The sequence below is a fragment of the Anas platyrhynchos genome, chromosome 18, assembly GCF_047663525.1.
Source record: "Anas platyrhynchos isolate ZD024472 breed Pekin duck chromosome 18, IASCAAS_PekinDuck_T2T, whole genome shotgun sequence".
NCBI classification, from domain to species: Eukaryota; Metazoa; Chordata; class Aves; order Anseriformes; family Anatidae; genus Anas; species Anas platyrhynchos.
In genome coordinates, this window is record NC_092604.1 from 3,072,270 (window position 1) to 3,091,034 (window position 18,765).

At 60.9% G+C, this 18,765-nt stretch overlaps 4 protein-coding genes across 6 annotated transcripts; all 4 read right to left on the bottom strand.

The window, feature by feature from the left end:
• Positions 1–1,589: 1,589 nt before the first annotated feature.
• LOC101800358 (extracellular fatty acid-binding protein-like) lies at positions 1,590–5,111 on the bottom strand. The gene is made up of 7 exons (XM_005014793.5): positions 4,952–5,111; positions 4,491–4,630; positions 3,759–3,829; positions 3,242–3,352; positions 2,665–2,766; positions 2,372–2,397; positions 1,590–1,760 (listed from the first exon to the last, which is right to left on the bottom strand). The coding sequence occupies exons 1-6, from the start codon at positions 5,036–5,038 to the stop codon at positions 2,372–2,374; spliced, it is 537 nt and encodes a 178-aa protein (XP_005014850.1). The 5' UTR covers positions 5,039–5,111; the 3' UTR covers positions 1,590–1,760.
• A 1,066-nt stretch (positions 5,112–6,177) lies between these two features.
• On the bottom strand, positions 6,178–9,045 carry LOC101800226 (lipocalin-15). The gene is made up of 6 exons (XM_027471041.3): positions 8,418–9,045; positions 7,737–7,876; positions 7,457–7,527; positions 7,078–7,191; positions 6,565–6,666; positions 6,178–6,451 (listed from the first exon to the last, which is right to left on the bottom strand). Exons 1-6 carry the CDS (start codon positions 8,511–8,513, stop codon positions 6,426–6,428), a joined length of 549 nt encoding a protein of 182 aa, XP_027326842.1. The 5' UTR covers positions 8,514–9,045; the 3' UTR covers positions 6,178–6,425.
• A 386-nt stretch (positions 9,046–9,431) lies between these two features.
• Positions 9,432–12,254, bottom strand: LOC101800035 (lipocalin). 2 transcript variants are annotated; one of them, XM_038165044.2, is made up of 7 exons: positions 12,076–12,254; positions 10,981–11,120; positions 10,740–10,816; positions 10,434–10,547; positions 10,103–10,204; positions 9,882–9,907; positions 9,432–9,584 (listed from the first exon to the last, which is right to left on the bottom strand). In XM_038165044.2, exons 1-6 carry the CDS (start codon positions 12,172–12,174, stop codon positions 9,882–9,884), a joined length of 558 nt encoding a protein of 185 aa, XP_038020972.1. In that variant the 5' UTR covers positions 12,175–12,254; the 3' UTR covers positions 9,432–9,584. The 2 variants fall into 2 exon arrangements, with proteins under 2 accessions (XP_038020972.1, XP_038020971.1); XM_038165043.2 differs by having other exon boundaries at positions 9,432–9,588.
• A 2,628-nt stretch (positions 12,255–14,882) lies between these two features.
• Positions 14,883–18,437, bottom strand: C8G (complement C8 gamma chain). 2 transcript variants are annotated; one of them, XM_027471038.3, is made up of 7 exons: positions 18,247–18,429; positions 17,789–17,928; positions 17,147–17,217; positions 16,730–16,837; positions 15,933–16,034; positions 15,608–15,646; positions 14,883–15,162 (listed from the first exon to the last, which is right to left on the bottom strand). In XM_027471038.3, exons 1-7 carry the CDS (start codon positions 18,376–18,378, stop codon positions 15,149–15,151), a joined length of 606 nt encoding a protein of 201 aa, XP_027326839.1. In that variant the 5' UTR covers positions 18,379–18,429; the 3' UTR covers positions 14,883–15,148. The 2 variants fall into 2 exon arrangements, with proteins under 2 accessions (XP_027326839.1, XP_027326838.2); XM_027471037.3 differs by having other exon boundaries at positions 15,117–15,524; positions 18,247–18,437.
• Positions 18,438–18,765: the final 328 nt, after the last annotated feature.

Sequence of the window (18,765 nt, forward strand, 5' to 3'; positions counted from 1 at the left end):
ACCACCACCAGTTGATCTTTCAGGGTGGGCTGTCTGTGTCACTATCTCTCCAGAGCAGCCCTCAGTGGAGCACAGCCCGTGCACAAGCTCTACAGGGACGGCAGTATGAGGAGATGGCTCTCAAAGGATGGTGAGGTCCAGCCCTGTGTCTGGGACTTGAGGGAAGCCCAGAGTTTGACTAGGGTCATGCTGCTTCCAAAAGGGACCTGGACAAGCTAGATAAGTGGGACCATGTGAACCTAAGGAGGTTCAAGAAGTCTAAGTGCAAGCTGCTGCATCTCGATCAGGGCAGTCCCAGACATGAGTACAGACTGCAAGAAAGCACTGTGGTGGTTTTACCCAGCTGGGCAGCTGAGCTTCACCACTCTCTTATTCTCTCCCTCCTCAAAGTAAAATGGAGAAAATGCAATGGAAAGGGCTCAAGGGTTGAGATAAGGACAGGGAGATCACTCATCAATTATCATCATGGGCAAAACAAGCTTGGCATAAGGAGATTAATATAATTTTTTATCTATTACTAGCAGACTAGAGCAGTGAAAAACAAAAACAAAACAAAACACCTTCCCCCATCCACCCTTTTTTCTATGTTCTCCCCCCAAGTGGCTCAGGGGAATGGGGGATGGGAACTGTGCTTCTCCACCGCCACTCCTACACCTTCACTCTCTGCCTTCACTCCCCTGCTCCACGTGGGGTCCCTCCCACGGGATGCCATCCTTCCCAAACTGATCCTGCATGGGCTTCCCACAGGCAGCAGCTCTTCAAGTACTGCTCCAATATGGGTCCACATCACGGGGTCCATCGCCCAGGAGCAAACTGCTCCAGCATAGGTTCCCCATGGGCAGCAGCTCCCCCCAGATCCCCTGCTCCTGTGGGGGCTCTCCATGGGCCACAGCCTCCTCCAGGCCACATCCACCTGCTTTTTCTGACGCTGCAGCTCAAAGGGGACCCTGGGGAAGAGCAGCCCCTAACAGCCCTAACAAAGAGCACAAAGAGGCCCCGAAGGAGCCTTTCACATGGTAATGGCTGCAGAGCCCAGTCATCAGGGCTCAGATTAGGCCTGCAAATCCAGAGGGGTTGGAACCAGATGATCTTTAAGGTCCCTTCCAACTCAAGCCATTCTGTGATTCTATGCTTTGGGGCTCACAGGGTCATGCTGCTTTTCTGGACTCGGATCCAGAGGCACACCTTCAGATATCCCCACTTCCCACCAGCCCTGGGAGCACTGCAGTCAGGGGGCTGAGAGGGCCTTGAGCCTTGTCCCTGCCCTGGCCCAGCCTGAGCTCGTGCATGAGCTGGGCTTCAGATGACCAGGGGGCTGCAGTCACAGCAGGGTGAGCAGAGGAAAGGTCATTTGGAGAATGGACATGGCCACAGGTCCTCCACCCCTTGCCTCACCTCACCCTGGCTGTGGTCCTGCTCTAGGAGCCAGCCCAGCCCCTTGGGCTGCTGGGCTTCGAGAAGGCGCTTGCTTGGGTGAGCTCACTGCATTATCAGCCCCTGGTTGTTCTCCAGCCACCAACCCCTTGAGGACAACAAGGGGCAGCACATCCCCAGACACTCCAGATTCTCCCCAGATGCCTACAACAAGCTTTTGGGGGTGGGTTCTCTTTATTTGGTTGAAAAGGAGGGACCATGTACTGGAGAAGCAGGAGATGCATCAGAACCCTGAAGAGGGACAGCAGAGCAGCAGCCTGGAGCTTTGGCACATCGGTCTTGCCTTGCATGGGGAGCAGCAGCATTATCCAGTCATCCTGTGCCTCCTAGAATACAACCAGGAGAGGTGGGCTCAGTATTTAAGGTGGGGAGGCCAACAGAGTGGGCAGGGCAGGGCTCTCCACCAGGATCAGTGTTTCCTCTTCCAGCTCTCCCCAGGTCTGTAGGCTTCAGCCATCACCAGGGATGGGTTTCTAGCATACTTCCGCAAATGAATGTGCACTGGTGTGGTGGAAATCATGTGCTAGGTCTGTCCAGTGGGCCAACAACCTCTACGTTTTGCATGGTGAGATATCAACCCAATTTCTTGCTAGTTTTGCTGATTCACCACAGTGAGTTCCCTTTGGTAAGAATCAGCGTTTTGGACCTTGCTGCTGGATGAGCTCAGCAGCTGTTTCTCCACTGAGCTGGTGGGTTTTGGTTCAGGTGTCCTTGCCCACTGTCAGGCAGCTGCATCTCCATCAGGGGGCCCTGTGCCCACTGCTGCAGAGCAGCTCCAAGAGAAATGGTCCTACCTGGGTGTGACTGTCAGCACACGTTCAAACAATGCGGTCCCCAGAGTAGCGCGAGGAGTTCATGGTGGCCCTCACTGGGGCACCAAGGGGGAAATTTTCAGGTGAGGACATTGCAAATGCTGTGTCTCACTGCAACAACTCACCTATGGTTCATCGACTCTGCATTCATCTGTGAAAATAAAGAGAAAGGCTGAGTGCAGGGCTGTGGTCTGGCTAGTCCCATTTAGCACCCACAGAAAGAGGCAGACAACCGGAGATGGACTTGAGTAAGGCAGAAGTCATGGCATGCCAATCCAGAGCACCCCTCACCACTGGCACTCTCCTGGCTGCCCACCCCATGCAGCAATGGCAACGACAGCCAAACAAGCCCCTGCAGCACATTCAGGTTTCCCATAAGGACTGAGCCAGTCTGAACACGGTGCTGGGCCATGCTCACCCTGGCTGGGCAGCATCTTGATCATCTCGTCGGTGAAGCTCTGCTCCTTGGCAAACCTTCTGAACAGTGCCATGACTGCGGGGCTCACCTCTTGTCTTCTGCCTGAAGTCAAGGACAGGAGTTAGGTGGGTGGAATGCATGATGACCCCTTGGGGGGCAGGAGGTGGTGGTGGAGTTCTCAGGGAGCAAGGGACCTCCAGCTGAGTGCCTGGGAATGTCATTCACCTTCCCATGTGCCAAGACAAAGCGTATGGGCTGGTACCAGTGTCCCCAAGCACCACAGCATCTCATCTCCTAGTTCCCATCTCCACAACTTCTGACCTTCCCTTGCAGCAGGACCCCCACTCTTTGCTCCATTTTGCCAAGAGTCTTACCTAAGGCTGTGGACTCCTGGCACAGAGCAGAAGCCTGAGACCCAGCCCCAAACTGTAGCCCCTTTCCCCTACTCCCCCTCTATGTGGGGCCAAGCAGCAGCACTGCCCCCCTCCTGCACCATAGCTAGCACATGGGCAGGGGTGATGCAAGGTGTCCCCAGGACCCCTGAGCCCTCATCCTGCCAGTCAGACTGGACACATACTGTAGAGCCTCAGCATGTGCAAGGTCTTCCCATCCTTCACCCTAGTTGCAAAGATTACTGCGTAGCTCTTGTAGTCTGTGTCCAGCACCTGTGCCATTCTATCGCCTCCCTCTGAAAAAGAACATGGAGAAAAGTGAAAAATTAATTATGTTCCCCTGAGAGCTCCTGTAAGAACAGTAAGAGTGTGAATGCCTGTGAATGGAGCCAAGGAGCCTGACCTAGCCAGACTCTATTTCTGCTGCACCCCCACTCCTAGATTGTCCTCTTGGAAAGGCTCCTCCAAAAGCCTAGGGGAACCCACAGATGATGGCACAGCAGAGTGACCAGGGATGGCCACTGCAGGCGGCAGAGCAGCCTAACCAATATTGGACTAGCACTTGGGCTAGGGTCAGGGGAAACCACTGCTGCTTTGTCCCCTGGGAGCAACCATCCACAGTCCTGCTGCAGATTGATCCTGCATCAGCCAAGTGAGTGAGGGATGCACCCCTGCCCCTGCCAGGACCCTGTCCTCACTCACCTGAGACGTAGACTTCTCCTTCGTCACTGGTCTTCTTGAAGATTGTCTCCCGTCTCCTACACCCCTCTGGTCTGCAAGGCAGGGAAGGACACTTTGTCGTGAATCCTCAAGGCATGCTCAGAGCCAGCTGGCTTTGTCCCTGCAAGAGGCTAGGGCATCACCGTGCCCAGCTGGTTCCCTGCCCTGGGACAATGGCTCTGGTGTTGTCAGCTCAAATGCATGAGATGCTGTTAGGGGAGGGGGTGGTATGGCTGAGGGGGATGGATGGCTGCCATTCCCACAGCAATGGGTGCCTGGGCTGCCAGAGCAGGGTGCTGGCACCCAGGAGTTCTGTGGGTCTCATGGACACTTCCTTGCTCTCACTCTGATCTGGTGGGATGAGGCCAGCTCTAATGAGGAAGCTCTGTGCTGTCCCTTATCAGCATGCAGCTGGGTGGCTCAGCCTCCATGCTGGGACCCTGCCCTGTGCTCACAGTGCCACCAGGCTGCCTGGTCTGCCCTGTGCCCTGTGGCTGCTGGGTTGCTGCTTCTACTGGACAGTCTGGGGCAGCACCGGGGCACCAGGGTCTCCATGGCCCAGCTATCCCAAGTTTAAACTTGTGGCTGCTGTCAGCTGGAGTCCCTGATTCAGCCCCTGCCCAGGTCTTTTGTGGTGCTGGCTAGAAGTACCTGGATGCAGACCCAGGGAGAATCCTTCAGTAAAGCCCAAGGAGAAAAGCATCTGGCACTTACGTGACAGCTGCATATGAGACCTTCAGCTTGTCCGGCCCCAGGACAGAGAGGCTGGCCATCACCATCTTCAGCCTATCCTTCTCACGGAGGTAGAATTCAGAGTTGGAGGCCAGAGCAACGACGTACCATTTCCCTGCAATCTGGCAGCATAGATGGGCTGTAAGTCCAGAGAACCAGGCAGGACCTGTCCCTTTTTGGGGGCCAAGTGGCCAGGACACCTGCAAACTCCCACAGCACCCAGGCCATGGCACCTGCATCCCATCCGGGCACCTGCAGCATCCCTGCTGGATCCTTCTGCTGGGGCTGGGTAACTGCCCTCACCTGTGTGTCCAGTGCTCATAGACAGCGGAGCCAGCAGTGGCTGCAGCATCCCCAGCCACTCCCAGCCTCTAAATACTGCTCCTGCCCCCACCCTGGTGACCAGAGACCACGCTTCCCTCCCCCGGGGTGCTGCATGTCACCTTGCTCCTGTCCAGCCCTGCAGCTCCAGCCTCTGCACGCAGCAAGCAGAGTAGGGCCAGCCCCAGGCTCAGCACCACCGTCCTCATCTTGCGCAGCCTCCTGTAGCGTCACCGTGGGACGGGGAGCAGTGCCAGGGCTGTTGGCTTTATAGCGCTGTGCTGCCCCCGCCCCGCGCTGTGTGCTGCTGTTGGCCTGGGGCGAGGTGGTGGCTTGGGAGGGCTGAAACCATCCAAAGGTAAACAGCGCCTTACAGAAGGAAGAAAGTGTTGCAAGCCCCAAGGCGGGATCTGAGTAGCAGGGTTGCAGGACCGCTATTGCACCACAGACAAAAACGAAGATTTTCCCGTATTTTACGTCTCTTGTGAAAGACAAAAGTACTTCTTGTTTCCCTTGCCAGGAAGAGCAGGGAGGTCCTTCCCAGCACGTAGCCTGCGGGCAGCACTGTCACAGCAGTGACCCTGCCCCTGTCCCCAGGCTCGCCCAAGCCTGGGTGCCAGCACAGGGTGCCAGTGACACAGGTTCCTGTCACTGTCGAGCATCCCCTCCATGCCAGGGTGCACTGTGCCCAGGCTCCAAAGGGCTCCAGGGATCACAGCCCCAGGCAAGTCCGTGCTGCCTCCTCACAGCCCGGTGCCCAGGCACTGAGGGATTCCCTTTCTTTGGCCATTTGCTGGGGCCTGGGGCGGGAGGGGGGGAGGGGAGAGGAGGAGGAAGGAAGGGGGCAGGGGCTGCCTCCATGCTGCCGAAGGAGGGGGACTGGAGGCAGGGCCCTGCCACCCCTGGGGCTCATTGCAGCATGGCTGGAGGGCGCTGGCAGACACCTGTGGGGGTCTCTGAGCAGACATGGCACGGTCCCACTCCCACCTGGGCAGCTCTGAGTGCCCTGGGGCAGGGGCTGAGCAGGGACCTGGGTGACCTGGGGATGCGAAGCCCATAAGGATCCAGAGCCCATGCAGCAGGCTGCCTGCTCAACCCGCCCTGCTGGGCTGCCTGGTCAACACCGTTAGTTCATTCCCTGCCCAAATCCTCAGTGGTACCCCCAATGCACCTCCTTTCCTAGCCCCTGCGCGCACGCACACACACACACACCAGTCTCCACGCTGTGCTCTGCAAACCATGAAGCAAAGGAGCCCCCATACTGCCCTGTGGTTGGGTCCAGGGCAGCTGGGCTCAGGGTGTCTGGCAGCACCCTCAGTCCTGCCAACAAAAGCAATGAGTTCTGGGGCAGCTTCTGCACCTGTTTATTTCAGCAGGAGAGGTGTGCTCCTGGTATGGAGCAGCAGGTCTGGCAGAGGATGGGAAGGGGCACCAGGGCCGGGGGGGGGGGGGCGGGGGGGTAGCTGAGCCTGGACTCCACCAGCTCTGGAGGACACTGCTCTTGTGTCAGCCCCTCATCTGCAGGAAGGCAGGACAGACAGACGAAGGGTTAGCAGGGACTGGGGGGCTGTTCAGCCCAGCTTCCCCTGGCCACGCTCATGCGAGAGCCTTGGTGCACTGATCTGTTAAACCGAAAGAGAGGCGTGAGTGTGCTCCCACATGGAGAGCCCCAGGCACCTGTGGAGCCTCCCGGTGCAGAGGGAACATGCAGGCCAACCCCATCCCTGGCACTCACCCGACTGTGGCAGGATGGCCAGCATGTCCTCAGTCAGGCCCACAGTGTGGAAGAGCGCTTTAAACTTCTGCAGGAACTGGGGGCTCACATCTGGCTCCCTTGCTGCAGCCAGACACCCAAGGTGAGTGAGGGGGCCCAGCAGGCACAGGACAGCTGCCGGGTACCCCATGGCCATGCCAGGCTGGCAGCAAGGGGGTACAACCCCCACCTCAGATGAGTGAACCCCCCCCCAAGGCCGTGTACCCACCCACCCCGATCCGAGCAGAGCAGCTGACAGCTCTGGGGGTCTGCAGCCTGACCAAAACACTGCAGGCAAGGATCTGGGGGAAACCAGAGTAAACTGGCGGTGCAATGTTTCATTCACCCCAAGGTGAATTCCTGGGGTGTGGCTCAGTGCCAGCATGCTGGGGTGCTGATGCGGTGGTGATGAGGAGCACCAACCCTGCCACCCACCACTGCCCATGGCCTGGCCCAGCCCAGCCCCGGGGTGCCCCTCCCCGCTGCGACACCCACTGTAGAGCTGCAGCGTGGTGCTGGGCTCCTGGCCGCGGTCCCTCAGGGTGTACACGATGGCGTAGTGCTTGTAGTCTGTATCCATCACGCGCAGGTCCGTTTTTTGTTGATTTTCTGAAAGGACCCCATCCAGTGCCCGGTCAGGTGACGCAACACAGGGCCCTGGCCCAAATGTGCCCCACCTGGGGTCTGGGAAGTGAACTGCTGTCTCTGAGCCAGCAGCTGTATGCAATTTGGCTGAGCTGCTGCTTGGTCGCAGCCTGACCCTCACCAAGTGATGGAGGCAGAGGGGCCAAGCCCACCTCCCACTGTCTCCTGGGCACAGAGGGGACCTGTGCCGCCTGCCCTGCATTTTTGGGGTCCCTCTGCCAACACTTACCTGTGCTGGTGTAGTGCCCTGCCTGCCCACTCTTCTGGAAGAGCAGCTCAACCTTTTTGCATTCTTCTGGCCTGGAAGGAGAAAATTGGAACAGCAAACAGAGCTCGCAGCCAGCGTGGTGGCAGGATGGTGTGGCAGGGCAGTGGGATCTGCGGGACTATGCTGCCCACCCAGCTGCAGCCACAGACTGGGCAGTGCCTGGCCCAAAGGGGACTCCACGAGCACCAAATTAATCTGCAGCAGAGCCAACCACAGCACCACAACAGAGCTGGGCACTCACAGGGGGAAGATAGCCTCCATAGCCAGGTGCCCCTCCGGCGTGAAGCTGATGGTGGCAATGGACGACTTCATCTTGTCCTTCATGCTCAGGAACACGGGGCAGTTGGAAATGGCAGCTGTGATGTGCCACCTCCCTGCAAACTGCAGCAAGCCATCACCAACAGGGTTCGGGAAAGATGTGGGGGACCTCCCACCTGCCACGGGGGACCTGTCACATGCCATGGGGACCTGTCTTCCCATCGTAGTACCTGACAGTCTGTGGTAGGGGAACTGCCTCCTGCTGTAGGGACCGGCCAAGACTAACATGGGGACCTGCCACCTGTTTATTCAGAGCACTGCCTGTCCTGTGCTAGGGTGGTGGCATGGAGTCCTCCCCATATTCCCTGGGAAAGCTCCACATTTCTGGCACCATCGCAGCCCCAGGGTGTATCCCTGCAGTGGGGCCACCACTGGGAATGCCCAATGTGGCAGGAGATGGACTAGAGTTGTCCAGGACTGACCTGGTTTTGCACAAGCATCCATAGTCTTGCAGCAACAGCCCTGGAGCAGACTAAGAGCTGGGACTGGGGGGTGGTTGGGGGTGCCCAGGGGTGCCCAGGAACAGGGGGTGCCCAGGGACGCAGCACAGTCACCCTGCCCCAGCCCAGACAGGACTGGCCAGGTTGGCACCCTGTGCTGTTACCTTCCCCATGTTGAAGTCCAGCTGCACAGGGACCTCGGCACCTGCCCTCAGCAGGCAGAGCAGGGCCAGCACCAGGCTCGGCAGCACTGTGGTCATCCTTGCTCCGGGGTCTGGATACGGGCTGGAGAGGCTACAGTCCTGCCTCTTCTAACACTCACCTTTATAGCCCCCACTGCTGGCAGCAGTCCCTGCCCACCCCCTTTATGCAACAGGTTACACAAGAGCACTGATAACTCGTACCCGTGTTAGGTGACAGCATTGGCCCCTTCCCAGTTTAATTACCCAGTCCCGACTGAATGCAGCCTTGTGTGAGACCCAGCACAGAGCATGTTCAGGACTGGGCAATGTCCTGTGCTGGTGGGATGTCCAGGGATGGGGACATGGGCACAGAGGGTTTCCTCACCACTCCCCTCCTGGCTGTCATGTTCTAGCCACAGGGTCTGGCTGTGTCAGGATGGATCCTGTCTCAAGGAGGAGGGCGGTTGGGCTGGGGCTTTAGCCTGGGGTCAAGCTGCGGCCCAGTGCCCTTGGGAACAGACCCTGCTCCTGGGGAGGGTCCAGGATCATGGCTTGGGGACCGCTGGGGTGGCCAGGACTGAGCTACATCTGACATTCACAGACATTGCTCTGGTTCATATCTATCACCCCCTCTCCCTCCCCAGTTTTGGAGACAACCCCCCCCCCCCCCCCAGTCACCCATTTCCCCATCCCCATGCTGCCAGCCTGCTCTCTGGAGGGGAAACTGGGGCAGAGAAAGCAGAAGAAGAACTGCCCAGGGTGATTGAGAGGGCAGATTGGAGCTGATCCCTGCAGCTGGTCCCAGCCCTGGGAGCCTTTCATCCCCAGACAGGACAAGTTTCATGGCCAGGCAGCACCCCACAAGCACACATGGAGTCTGAACCCAGCAGCCTCCCCCTGCTGCAGCCCCCTCCCCACAAGCCCAAGCAAGGGAGACCGCAGGAGAGCCCATCAGGGTGCCCCTCCACAATGATCCAGAAGACGTGTCCAAGGAGCTGGTGTTTTATATGGGCTTTAATGGGGGTGAGGGTACAGGCATGGGGTGCAAAGCCAGGAAGTGAAGGTGGATAGATACGGTGCTGGGGAAAGGATGGGGCAGCCACCAGCTTGCAGCGCTCTTGGAGCTCCGGTCGGCAGCAGCTGGTGGGTCTGCCTGGAAGAGAAGGGAGGCGAGCATGGCTGAGCTGGCAGGCAGGGGGCATATGGGGTGCTGGTGGCCCTGGCAGCCCCACACTGAGGGGGCAGGCACCCACCATCCAGGGCCACCCCATGGGGATGTGGTAGGACCTGCCGCAGGGGGATGGGAGATATCCCAGCCAGAGGAGCGGGGCTGCGGCTGAGAAGCCTGATGGGCTGGAAGAGGCAGGGGTTCTGCAGGATGGCAAGGCTAAGGGTACCCCCAGCCCCCCCAGAACTGGTCTGAGCCCCAGCAAGGGCAGGACTCACCTAGGCAGCCTCTGCCATGCACTTGTCTGCAGAAGAAAGAAAAGCAGAGGTCAGCCCCTCCATGGGGTGGGGACAGCATCAGTACCTGGTGTGAGGCTCGCCCCAGCACACCCCTCTGAGGACCCCCACTTCTGTCCAGAGGCACTGGGAGCTGAACCAAGGTGCCCAGACATGTGGGCTCCCCTCTCCCCACTGCCCCCTCTGTTTCTGTCTGCTCTTACCTGTCTGAGGCAGGATGAGGATCTCTTCATCCGTCAGGCCCTGCTCCTTGGAGAACTGGGTGAACCTCTCCAGGCGCTCGGGACTGAGCTCCTTAGTCCGGCCTGCAGCCAAAAGCAGGGTGAGAGGTGGCCCCTGTCCCTTGCAGGATGGCCCCTGGGCATGGGAAATCCAGCAAGGACTTGGAAGGGGCCAAGGAAGGAGGACCCTACCCAGCCGTGCCATGGGCTGTCCTGCTGCCCCCTCCCATGGGACAGATCCCCACCAAAACACTCTGAGGGCCCCATCTGCCAAAGCACAGGGGGGCTGGCATGGGGGCTAGCAAGGACATACTGTAGAGCAGCACCATGGTGGATGTGCCGGTGCTCTTGGAGATCTGGGTGGCCACCAAAGCGTACTCATCATAGTTGGTCTCCACCATGCGGATGTCGTGTTTGCTGCCCCAGCCTGCGAAGGATGGAATGAGCACATCTCAGCCCCCAGCACCGAGCCCAGACCCCACAGGGGAGCACAGACTCCTGCAGGGTATGAGCCGCCCTGAGGTGTCCTGGCTAGGGCAGGAGCACAGGCTGCATCCCAGCTCCATCCTGCCCTGCCAGAGGAGGTGCCAGGAGCCCCGCAGTGGGGTTGGATGCTCACGTGGGCTGGTGTAGCTGAACCGCCCAGGCTGCTCCGTCTTGATGTAAAGGCTGTTCTTCTTCTCACACTGGTCACCCCTGGGGAGCACAGCACAAGAATGTCAGCAGGGCTGGAGGAGGCGGGCGCTCAGCCCGTGCACAGCCCCAGGCATGGCACTGCTGCCCCCCTAGCGCCCACACATCAGCCCGGGAGCAGGGAGTGCCCAGAGCTGCCCCCATGTTCCCCTGCCGCCCGCTCGTACTTGGGGTAGGTGGAGTTGACTTCCAGGTTGCCATCTGCGGTGACAGTGATGACCGTGGTGCACATCTTCATCAGGTGCTTCTTGTCCTTGAACCAGTTGGAGCTGGAGGCCAGGCCAATGCTGTACCACCTCCCCGTGAGCTGCACATAACCTCCGCTCAGTGCTGGGCCAGGTGCCCCAGCCCAGGCCATCTCTGCCTTCCCTGCCAGCTTGGGCCTTGTGGCAGGACCGTGCCTGGAGTTCTCACCCCCCCAGGAGCTGCTACAGCCCTGAATGTCCACAAAGCCCAAGGTGAGCCCTGGTTAATGACATGCCTTTCACTGCCCACCACTCAGGGGTTTTCCTTCCCATTTGCCCTGGTGGAAGGACAGGACCACCCAGACCAGAAATGATGTTTGCATCTGTCCATGGCACAAGGAAGGGGTCAGGACCATGGTCCAGCCCAGACTGGGGCCAGCATGGACGTGCCTCCATCCCCATCAGCTCCCTGGGGGGGCCATGCCCCCCAGCAGAGCACCCCTGAAGGACCTGGCAGCATGACCCCTCCTACAGCTCAGTGGGACCCCAGGGCTCTCCTTGCTGTGTCGTGCCCACTGTGGAGGGAGGAAGGGTCTTGCTGGCACCCTGAGCATGCCAGTACCCAGAGGCTGGGAGGGGAGAGGGGTGTGTAGGCTCCGCCAGCACAACAGCCTGTGCTTTTGGGGGTCCGGGACTTGGGTTGGGTGGGCTCTGCTGGGGAGGGAGATCCATGGCCCACCTCCACACTGCCTATCAAACTGAGCTTGCGTTCCTCAGACCCCCTCCAAAATTCCTCTGCATCTATGGACACCCCACAGCACAGGAGGCAGGCTGGCCCCACATTTGCTCTGTCCTACCCCACAGGCTGGATCCTGGATCCTGCATCCCTAACAGAGCCAGCAAACTGAGGCCCCCAGGGACAGGGGAAGAAGACATACCAGGTGCCCTCCCTCCTCCCTGTACCTGGAGAGGCTGGCCCTTAATCCATCAATAACCCCCTTTCTGCACATTTTTGGGGAGACGAGCGTCCCGCACGCCCCAGCCCCCAAGCAGGTGAGGCTGGTCGGGCTGGGTCACCTTGTCCTGCTGGAAGTTGGCTTGCACTGGAATGTCGTCCTGCGCGTGCAGCGCCCCGAGCAGGGCCAGCCCCAGGATGCTGAGCAGTGTGGCTTGCATGTCCCCGGTGCCTGCTTTCCCCAAGCCGAGCCGAGCAGGAGCTGAGCTGAGCCGAGTGGGAGGTGCAGTCAGTGCTGGACTCTGCTGAGCCCCTATTTATGGGCAGGCAGTGCAGAGGTCCCGGGGGGCCTGTGCTTTGGGCAGGCCAGCCCATCTCCCCCTGTGCTGTTATGCAAGCAAGAGCAGGGGCAAGAGTTGAATCCAAAGGGCAGGCTGGGAACCTGCAAAAAATTCCCTCCTGTTGATATTACATGTTTGCCTTGGGATGCCAAAATGCTCCACAGCAAAAACTCAGCTTGCAGCCAGCTCACTGGCTGTCCCTGCCCCCAGAGCTGCAGAGTGCTAGGAATGGGGGGGAAGCGGTGCTGCCACCAGCACAGGCAGGGGGCTGGGGATGCCAAAGGGGCAGCGCTGGGGGTCAGGGCTTGCTGGCTGCCCGCTTTGCAGAACTCAGACTTAGAGAGGTGCCCAAGCAAGGCAGAGGGAACACCAAGTACCTACTGAGTCCTGATCTGACCTGTGGGACTCATGGGCACCTTTGGGTGCTCCCATGGGACACCCTCCACCAAAATCCCAAATCCCTGCATTGCCTGAAACAGCATCTCTGTTGCCATGTGCCGGGGTGAGCCCTACCAGGGTGCAGCTATGGAGCATCCTGAGGGTATGCTGAGGGGTGCTGGGGGACACTGCAGCCAGCGGGGAGCCAGACCACAGTTGCCAGCTCCCCAGCCAGAAGGCTGTGTCACCCCATGCCACCCTGCAGCCAAGAGGAAATGCGTACGGGACACCCCGAGCACTGCCAGCCCTTGTGCTGCGGGTCATCACTGGGTGTCAGCAGTGGTTCCCACGGGGCTGGGACAGGGCTGGCTGCACAGGACACAGCACCAGCCTGGCCGTGGTGCCCCAGGGCCATGGCTCTGGCAGGCGCTTGTGCTGCCAGCCTGCAGCTCTCCCTGCAGCATGGCCCTGCCAAGGATCTTTACATAAGGAGTGTGTTTTCACAACAGCTGTTTTTTCCCTCTCGGCAGCCCACCCTGCCTGACCGCCTGAGCACATTCCCATCCCCGCATCCAGCTGTGAGCCTGGCCTGCCCTGCACAACATGTGCTGGGAGCCAAGCTGGCCCCAGCTCTGTCGATTTAACAAACCAAAACAAAAGCGGATCTGAGTAGGACTGAACATCATGAGAGCAGGACAGAGCCGCTGCACGCCAGTCTCAGGCTCAGCCTTGGTATGAGCCCATCCTCAGCTGGTGTGGGTGCATGCCATGGGCCCTTGGGGTGCTGGAAGGAGCTCTATCCATTGGGAAGCAGAGGCACGGAGCACTCACGTGGGTCTCCACTGTTCTGTGCTGTGCATGGACACAGAGCTGTCCTGATTCCCTGCCAGGGTAGTATGAGGGGACCAAGGGCCCCCCTCACTCAGCTCTTTTGCGGTGGCAAAGCTGGATGCTGGCCCATGGCAAGCCCAGGAGCACAGGGGCACTGACAGCAACATGAGACAGGCAAAGCTACAGGGCCTGGGCATTTGCACCCTATAAACAAGTTCACCCCAGGCACATGGGCTGGGCAGGAACTCCATTGCTGTGCCGTGTCTCCACCATGACACAGGCACTTCTGGGGAGCAGCCCTGCAGCTGGGTACAGCGAGCTGTACCTGAGGGGCTGGGGACATCCAGACTGTGCGGTGCAGCAGCCTCAGAGGCAGCCGGGGGGGTCTGTACGCGCAGCTGGACACAGCTGCCCTACACGTGGGCAGCGGGGACAGTGGCTGGCTTCGGGTGAGTCACGCGGCAGCTCCTTACATAAGTCCCTGATAAACAACATGTGTTACCAGTTTCCACTAAGATTGCAAAATGCTGGTGCTGGGGGCGGGGTGCTGCTCCTACCCCAGGGGCTGCGGATCAGCCTGCTGGCGGGGGGTGTAGGGAAGGGGCTTTCCAGCTTCCTGTATCAGCAGAGATGGCCAGGAGCTGCTCTGGGGGCTGTGCCCCTTCCCCTCCAACCTCCCTGCCTGCACTGTGGTGGTTGGCACCACTCATCCAAACAACCCTGACTAGGCTGCACATGTCAGGCTGGGGGGGTGGTCCTGTGCCCCCAGGATTAACCCTGCGGCCCTGGGCCAAGCTCCTGCAGAGAACAGTGGGCTCAAGGGATGCCCCCAGCCTGGCCATACAGTTCAGCCAGGCAATGCTATGGGTCTGGCTCAAAGGGCAGCAGCCCCTTGGGGACCGTGGTCCCCAGTGCAGGGGCATGGTTTGTTTTACTGCCCCAGTGACTCTGGGAAAGGGAAGCAGGACTGCTGCAGGGTTGTGGTTTCCTTCCCTGGGGCCCCTGAGGAGAAGAGCTGATCCAGCACAGGTCCCCAGTGACCCCCAAGTCCTCCCAGCCTACAGCACCACGTGTGTTCCCCAGGCCATGCTGCCATGGGCTACTGGACAGTCTGGGCTTTTTCTCACTCAGCCAGGCTACACTACGGCACTGCGGAGTAAATCAGGAAAGGTCACTGTTCCTGCCTTAGTGTTGCATGGTTCAGCTGAGGTTCAGGGAAAGGACAAGGGGCTGTGGGGTCCTTGGGGACAGGCGGGAGCTACATGGCTCCCAGCACCACACTGACTCCGCCGAGGCCGTTAGCAGGGCGAAGCAGAGGCACCAGCAGGCTCAGCCCAGGGTGGAGGCAGTGCTGGGGCAATTGAGAGGTGACTTGCCTGTACACAGACCCTTTTCTTGTGTTTATTGGAGTCTTGCTGACTGCTCCAGGGCACTGGGGTGAAGGATGCAAAGCCATGGGGGGATGAAACAAGGTCAGGCAGGGGGGCTGCCAGTGCAGCTGGAGGAGCTGGGGTGCCCCAAGGGCTGCTGTACAGCAGCGAGGTCTGGCCAAGCCCCAGCTCATCCCTGCCTGTCCCTGTGGCTGTAGGCAGCTGGATGAGGTGAGGGATCAGTTCTGGGCATGTCCTGGCAACTCTGCCTCCATCTAGAGCTTCATTTCTGGAAGAGAAAGAGAAGTGCTGAGGGGCTGGAGGAGATGTTGGAGACCAGTGCCAGGGCTGGTGACTCACCTCAGCCCACCCAAGCACCAACAACCAGTGATAGAGCTGTCCCCAGGGACACGAGCACTCACCCCAGATTGTCCCCATAACAGAATACCCCATCCCAGAGCCTCTCCCCATAAAATGCCAGCATAGACCCCACTAAACTCAGCCTGACCCACAGAGGGGCCAAAATGGGCTTTGCTTCTCCAGGGTGCAGCCATCCTGGGTGATGTTCTGCCGCCTCCTTGCCCCACACCAGGACAAGGAAGGACTCCCCATCCCACGTCAGACCAGCACTGCTAAGGCAAGACCACAGGGCTGTGGCAGCAGGGGGCTATGCAGCCTGTGCCAAGGCTGGTGCATGCCAGTGGCCAATGCATTGCCTGGGAACTGCAGCTCACCGTTGAGAACGTGGAACTCGTCTGCAGAGTCACAAAACCCTGCAAGAGAGAGAGCCTGAAGCCATCACCCTGCCCAGTCACAACAGCCACACACCCCAGGGACACCACAGGCTACAGTCCTGTCCTTGCATCCTTGTCCCCTGGGGAGAGCACGGTGTGGGGACAGGGCTGTATGTGACATGGGGACACAAGCTGCTCAGACACACATAGATGTGCCTCCCCTCCCCATGCTGGTGGTGCCAGACCCCAAACCCCAGTGCTGGACCCTCCTGGTGAAGCCATCCTCGCAGGTGCCCCTCCTCCTGGGTGACCACGTGGCACCCACCGTACGTGGGGAAGTAGTAGGTCACATCTTCACTCAGGCCCACAGCCCTGGCGCGCTGCTCGAACTTGTCCGCAATGGCATCGCTGACCTTGCTGCTCCGTCCTGCGTGGGGAGGGAAACACCACCACCAGTCTCACAGCCCTGCCTGTCCCTGCTGCCAAGCCCCTGCTCCCTGGGCCTCCCACAGCCAGGCTTGGGGCCAAAGGGATTTTCAGCTCAGAAAAGACGGCTACAAAGCCCCACCACTATGAGAGCTGTTTCTGCTGGCATGCTGGGGAAAATCTGCAGCTTCCTGGGGTGAAATGGCCATTTGCCCGCCTGTGGAGCTGGTGCAGGCAGGCAGGGGGCCACAGGCAGTGAGTAGGCAGGCTGGCACCCATGCATAGCCAAGCAAATGTGTCCACTCGCCTTGTGGGATCTGCCCCAGCCAGAACAGGGGTTGCTGCAGGGAGACTGCCTTTGCTCTCCCCCTTGCAGCATTTGGGGACAAAACTCTCCACGTGGGAACAGGATCCCAGCCCTGTGTCTGGGTCCTTGGCAGCTCTGCAGGGCATCCCTTGAACACAGCATGGTGTCCCACCCCTGTGCCACCCAGCCCAGCTCCCCCAAGTCCCCTGGCAATCATGACCCCAATGGCTCATGTGTGCCGCATGTCATTCATCCCCCTCCCCCAGCACAGCATGGGGATCTGAAGAGGAAGCAGCCCCTTGACCCAAGCCCCCAGCAGTGTGACTGATGTGGGGAAGCACTGCCCTGCACGAGGCACAGGCATCCACGATCCCCAGATGCCAGCTCACCATAGAGCTTGACGGAGATGCTCCGGCCCTTCTGGTAATAGAGGATGGCATAGCTGCTGTGGTCTGTCTCTGCCACCACCACGTCCACCTTGCTGCCGTAGCCGCGGCCTGGGGAGGTTCTGGTTAGCCCAGGCACCGTCCAAAACCCTCACGTCACCGCCAGAGGGCACAAAGGGTGCAAATCAGGGCTAGAGCAGGTACATCCCGGCTGGGCTTTTGTTCCTCACCAGCAGACACCAGCCCACAGCACTGCCTGTGACAGCATGTGGCACTGGGACACTTTCAGACCCCAGAGGTGGCATGCAGGGAAGGCACCACGGGAGAGGACACCGGTGCCAAAGCCCTGCCAGGAGCAGGAGAGGTCCCAGCTCCGTGGTCTCCACGGCCTCCATGCCACCCCAGCCCAGTCCCTCTCACCCTTCAGGAAGAAGCGTCCACGCGCCCCAGCAGGGAGGTAGCGCTGCCTGATCTCCCAGCACATCCCATCCCTGTACGGGGAGAGAAGGATGTTGGTGCAGGATGGAGAGGTCCCTGCCCTTCCTGCTTTCCACAGCACACACTGGACGTGCTTTCTCCACTGAGGAGGAGATGGGAAAGGATGTCCGATAATCCACCAAGCCCCTCCCTGCAGCTCTGAGCCTGGCTCAGCCCATCAAACCCCGCTCAGCTGGGTCACCCCATGGCCAGGGAAGTGCCCACAGACATGGACCCACCAATTGTGGTGGCCTTCGAGAGCCAGTCCCTGACCAGGTGGCTGTTGAGAAACTGAATGCCTGCTTGGTGCCTCGGTTTCCCCAGGCTGGCTCCCTCCCACCCTGCCCAGCCTGGCCACCCCAAGCCAGTTTCAGGCTGGTGGCCACACCGCTTGCAGGCTGCCAGTCCCACCACAGCCAGGACTTCTGGCACAAAACATCCCAGAGGAGATCCACCCCCCTGAATTGTTCCAGGACGGCTCTCTCCCAGCCTGGAGCCTGTGGCCAGGCACTGGCCCTTCCCCAGCCTGCCTGCAACTATCCTGTCCCTGCTGCCATCCCCCCTGGAGCTGCCAGCATCACTCACAGCTTCTTGAAGGTGCTGACCACCAGGCTCTGCCCATCCGGGACAGCCACTGTCACCGCCGTGGCCTCCAGCTGGTAGCTGTGCTCTGCCAGGTAGCTGCAGCGGGAGGCCATGCCCACCAGGAACCAGCGCCCTGCCAGCTGCAAGGCACGGGGCTGGTGTCACCTGCCAGGCCAGCACCACGGGGTGCCACCGCCCCGCAGGCCTGAGCCCCCGCCGGCCTGAGCCCATCGTCCACGGCACCATCGCTCAGCACCTCTGCCGGCAGCTGCGCCCCGTGCCCCAGGGCGCAGAGGCGGCTGCAGGAGCCAGAGGTGCCGCGGGACGGCCCCCCCCTGGGCCGGGGCTCCCCGTGAGCGCTGCCGCCCCCACGCCTGCCCCGCGGGGCGGCTCTGCGGGCACCCCTGGCCCCGGGGCGGGCGGCGCTCGGGGGCCGAGCGGGGCGCCCCCGGCCTCACCTGGGGGAGGCTGAGGTGCTCCGCAACCGCCACCTTCTCCAGGGGGCTCTGCGGAGGGGGCGGCCGCCGGCCGTGCCCCCGCGGTGCGGCGAGGAGCAGGGCGAGGAGCAGCAGCGTGTGCGGGGCGGCCATGGCGCGGGCAGCGGCCGCTCTGCCGGGAAGCGGCGGGGCCGGGCGGGGGCCGGGCAGGGGCCGCGAGGGCACGGGGTCAGGGGGCACCGGGAGCCCGGCCAGGCCCACCGCGGCTGGTGGGGCCTCCCCGGGGGCGGCGGCAGGCAGGGGGAGGAAGGCAGGGGCGGGCACGGGGCTCCCGGGGGCGGCCGCAGCGCGGGGCTCCCGCCTCGACGGCCCCGGGCGGCCCCGCGGAGCCCCGGGCCCGAGGGGGGCGGGGCTTTGTGCGGGAGGGGGCGGGGCTTGTGTGGAACGGGGGCGGGGCTTCTGCGTAGGGGCGGGGCTTGTGCGGGAGGGGGCGGGGCTTGTGTGGAACGGGGGCGGGGCTTCTGCGTAGGGGCGGGGCTT

Bases quoted from the DNA above. Each gene is read 5' to 3' on its own strand.
- LOC101800035 (XM_038165044.2), bottom strand. From the start codon at position 12,174: ATGCAAGCCACACTGCTCAGCATCCTGGGGCTGGCCCTGCTCGGGGCG. The intron at 10,548-10,739 runs GTGAGCATCCAA...CATCCTTCGCAG, and splicing joins GTTCAGCTACACCAGCCCAC to GCTGGGGCAGCAAACACGAC. The intron at 9,908-10,102 runs GTAAGAGCAGAC...TTTCTTCTGCAG, and splicing joins CCTCATCCTGCCTCAGACAG to ACAAGTGCATGGCAGAGGCT.
- LOC101800226 (XM_027471041.3), bottom strand. From the start codon at position 8,513: ATGACCACAGTGCTGCCGAGCCTGGTGCTGGCCCTGCTCTGCCTGCTG. The intron at 6,667-7,077 runs GTGGGTGTCGCA...GTCTGGCTGCAG, and splicing joins CACCACGCTGCAGCTCTACA to CAAGGGAGCCAGATGTGAGC. The intron at 6,452-6,564 runs GTGAGTGCCAGG...TCGGTTTAACAG, and splicing joins GGCCATCCTGCCACAGTCGG to ATCAGTGCACCAAGGCTCTC.
- C8G (XM_027471037.3), bottom strand. From the start codon at position 18,378: ATGGCCGCCCCGCACACGCTGCTGCTCCTCGCCCTGCTCCTCGCCGCA. The intron at 17,218-17,788 runs GTGAGTGATGCT...CTCCCCGTACAG, and splicing joins GTCAGCACCTTCAAGAAGCT to GGATGGGATGTGCTGGGAGA. The intron at 15,525-15,607 runs GTGAGCTGCAGT...CTGCTGCCACAG, and splicing joins CGAGTTCCACGTTCTCAACG to CCCTGTGGTCTTGCCTTAGC.
- LOC101800358 (XM_005014793.5), bottom strand. From the start codon at position 5,038: ATGAGGACGGTGGTGCTGAGCCTGGGGCTGGCCCTACTCTGCTTGCTG. The intron at 3,353-3,758 runs GTGAGTGAGGAC...GTTCTTTTTCAG, and splicing joins AGGAGAAGTCTACGTCTCAG to AGGGAGGCGATAGAATGGCA. The intron at 2,398-2,664 runs GTGAGCATGGCC...TTATTTTCACAG, and splicing joins CAAGATGCTGCCCAGCCAGG to ATGAATGCAGAGTCGATGAA.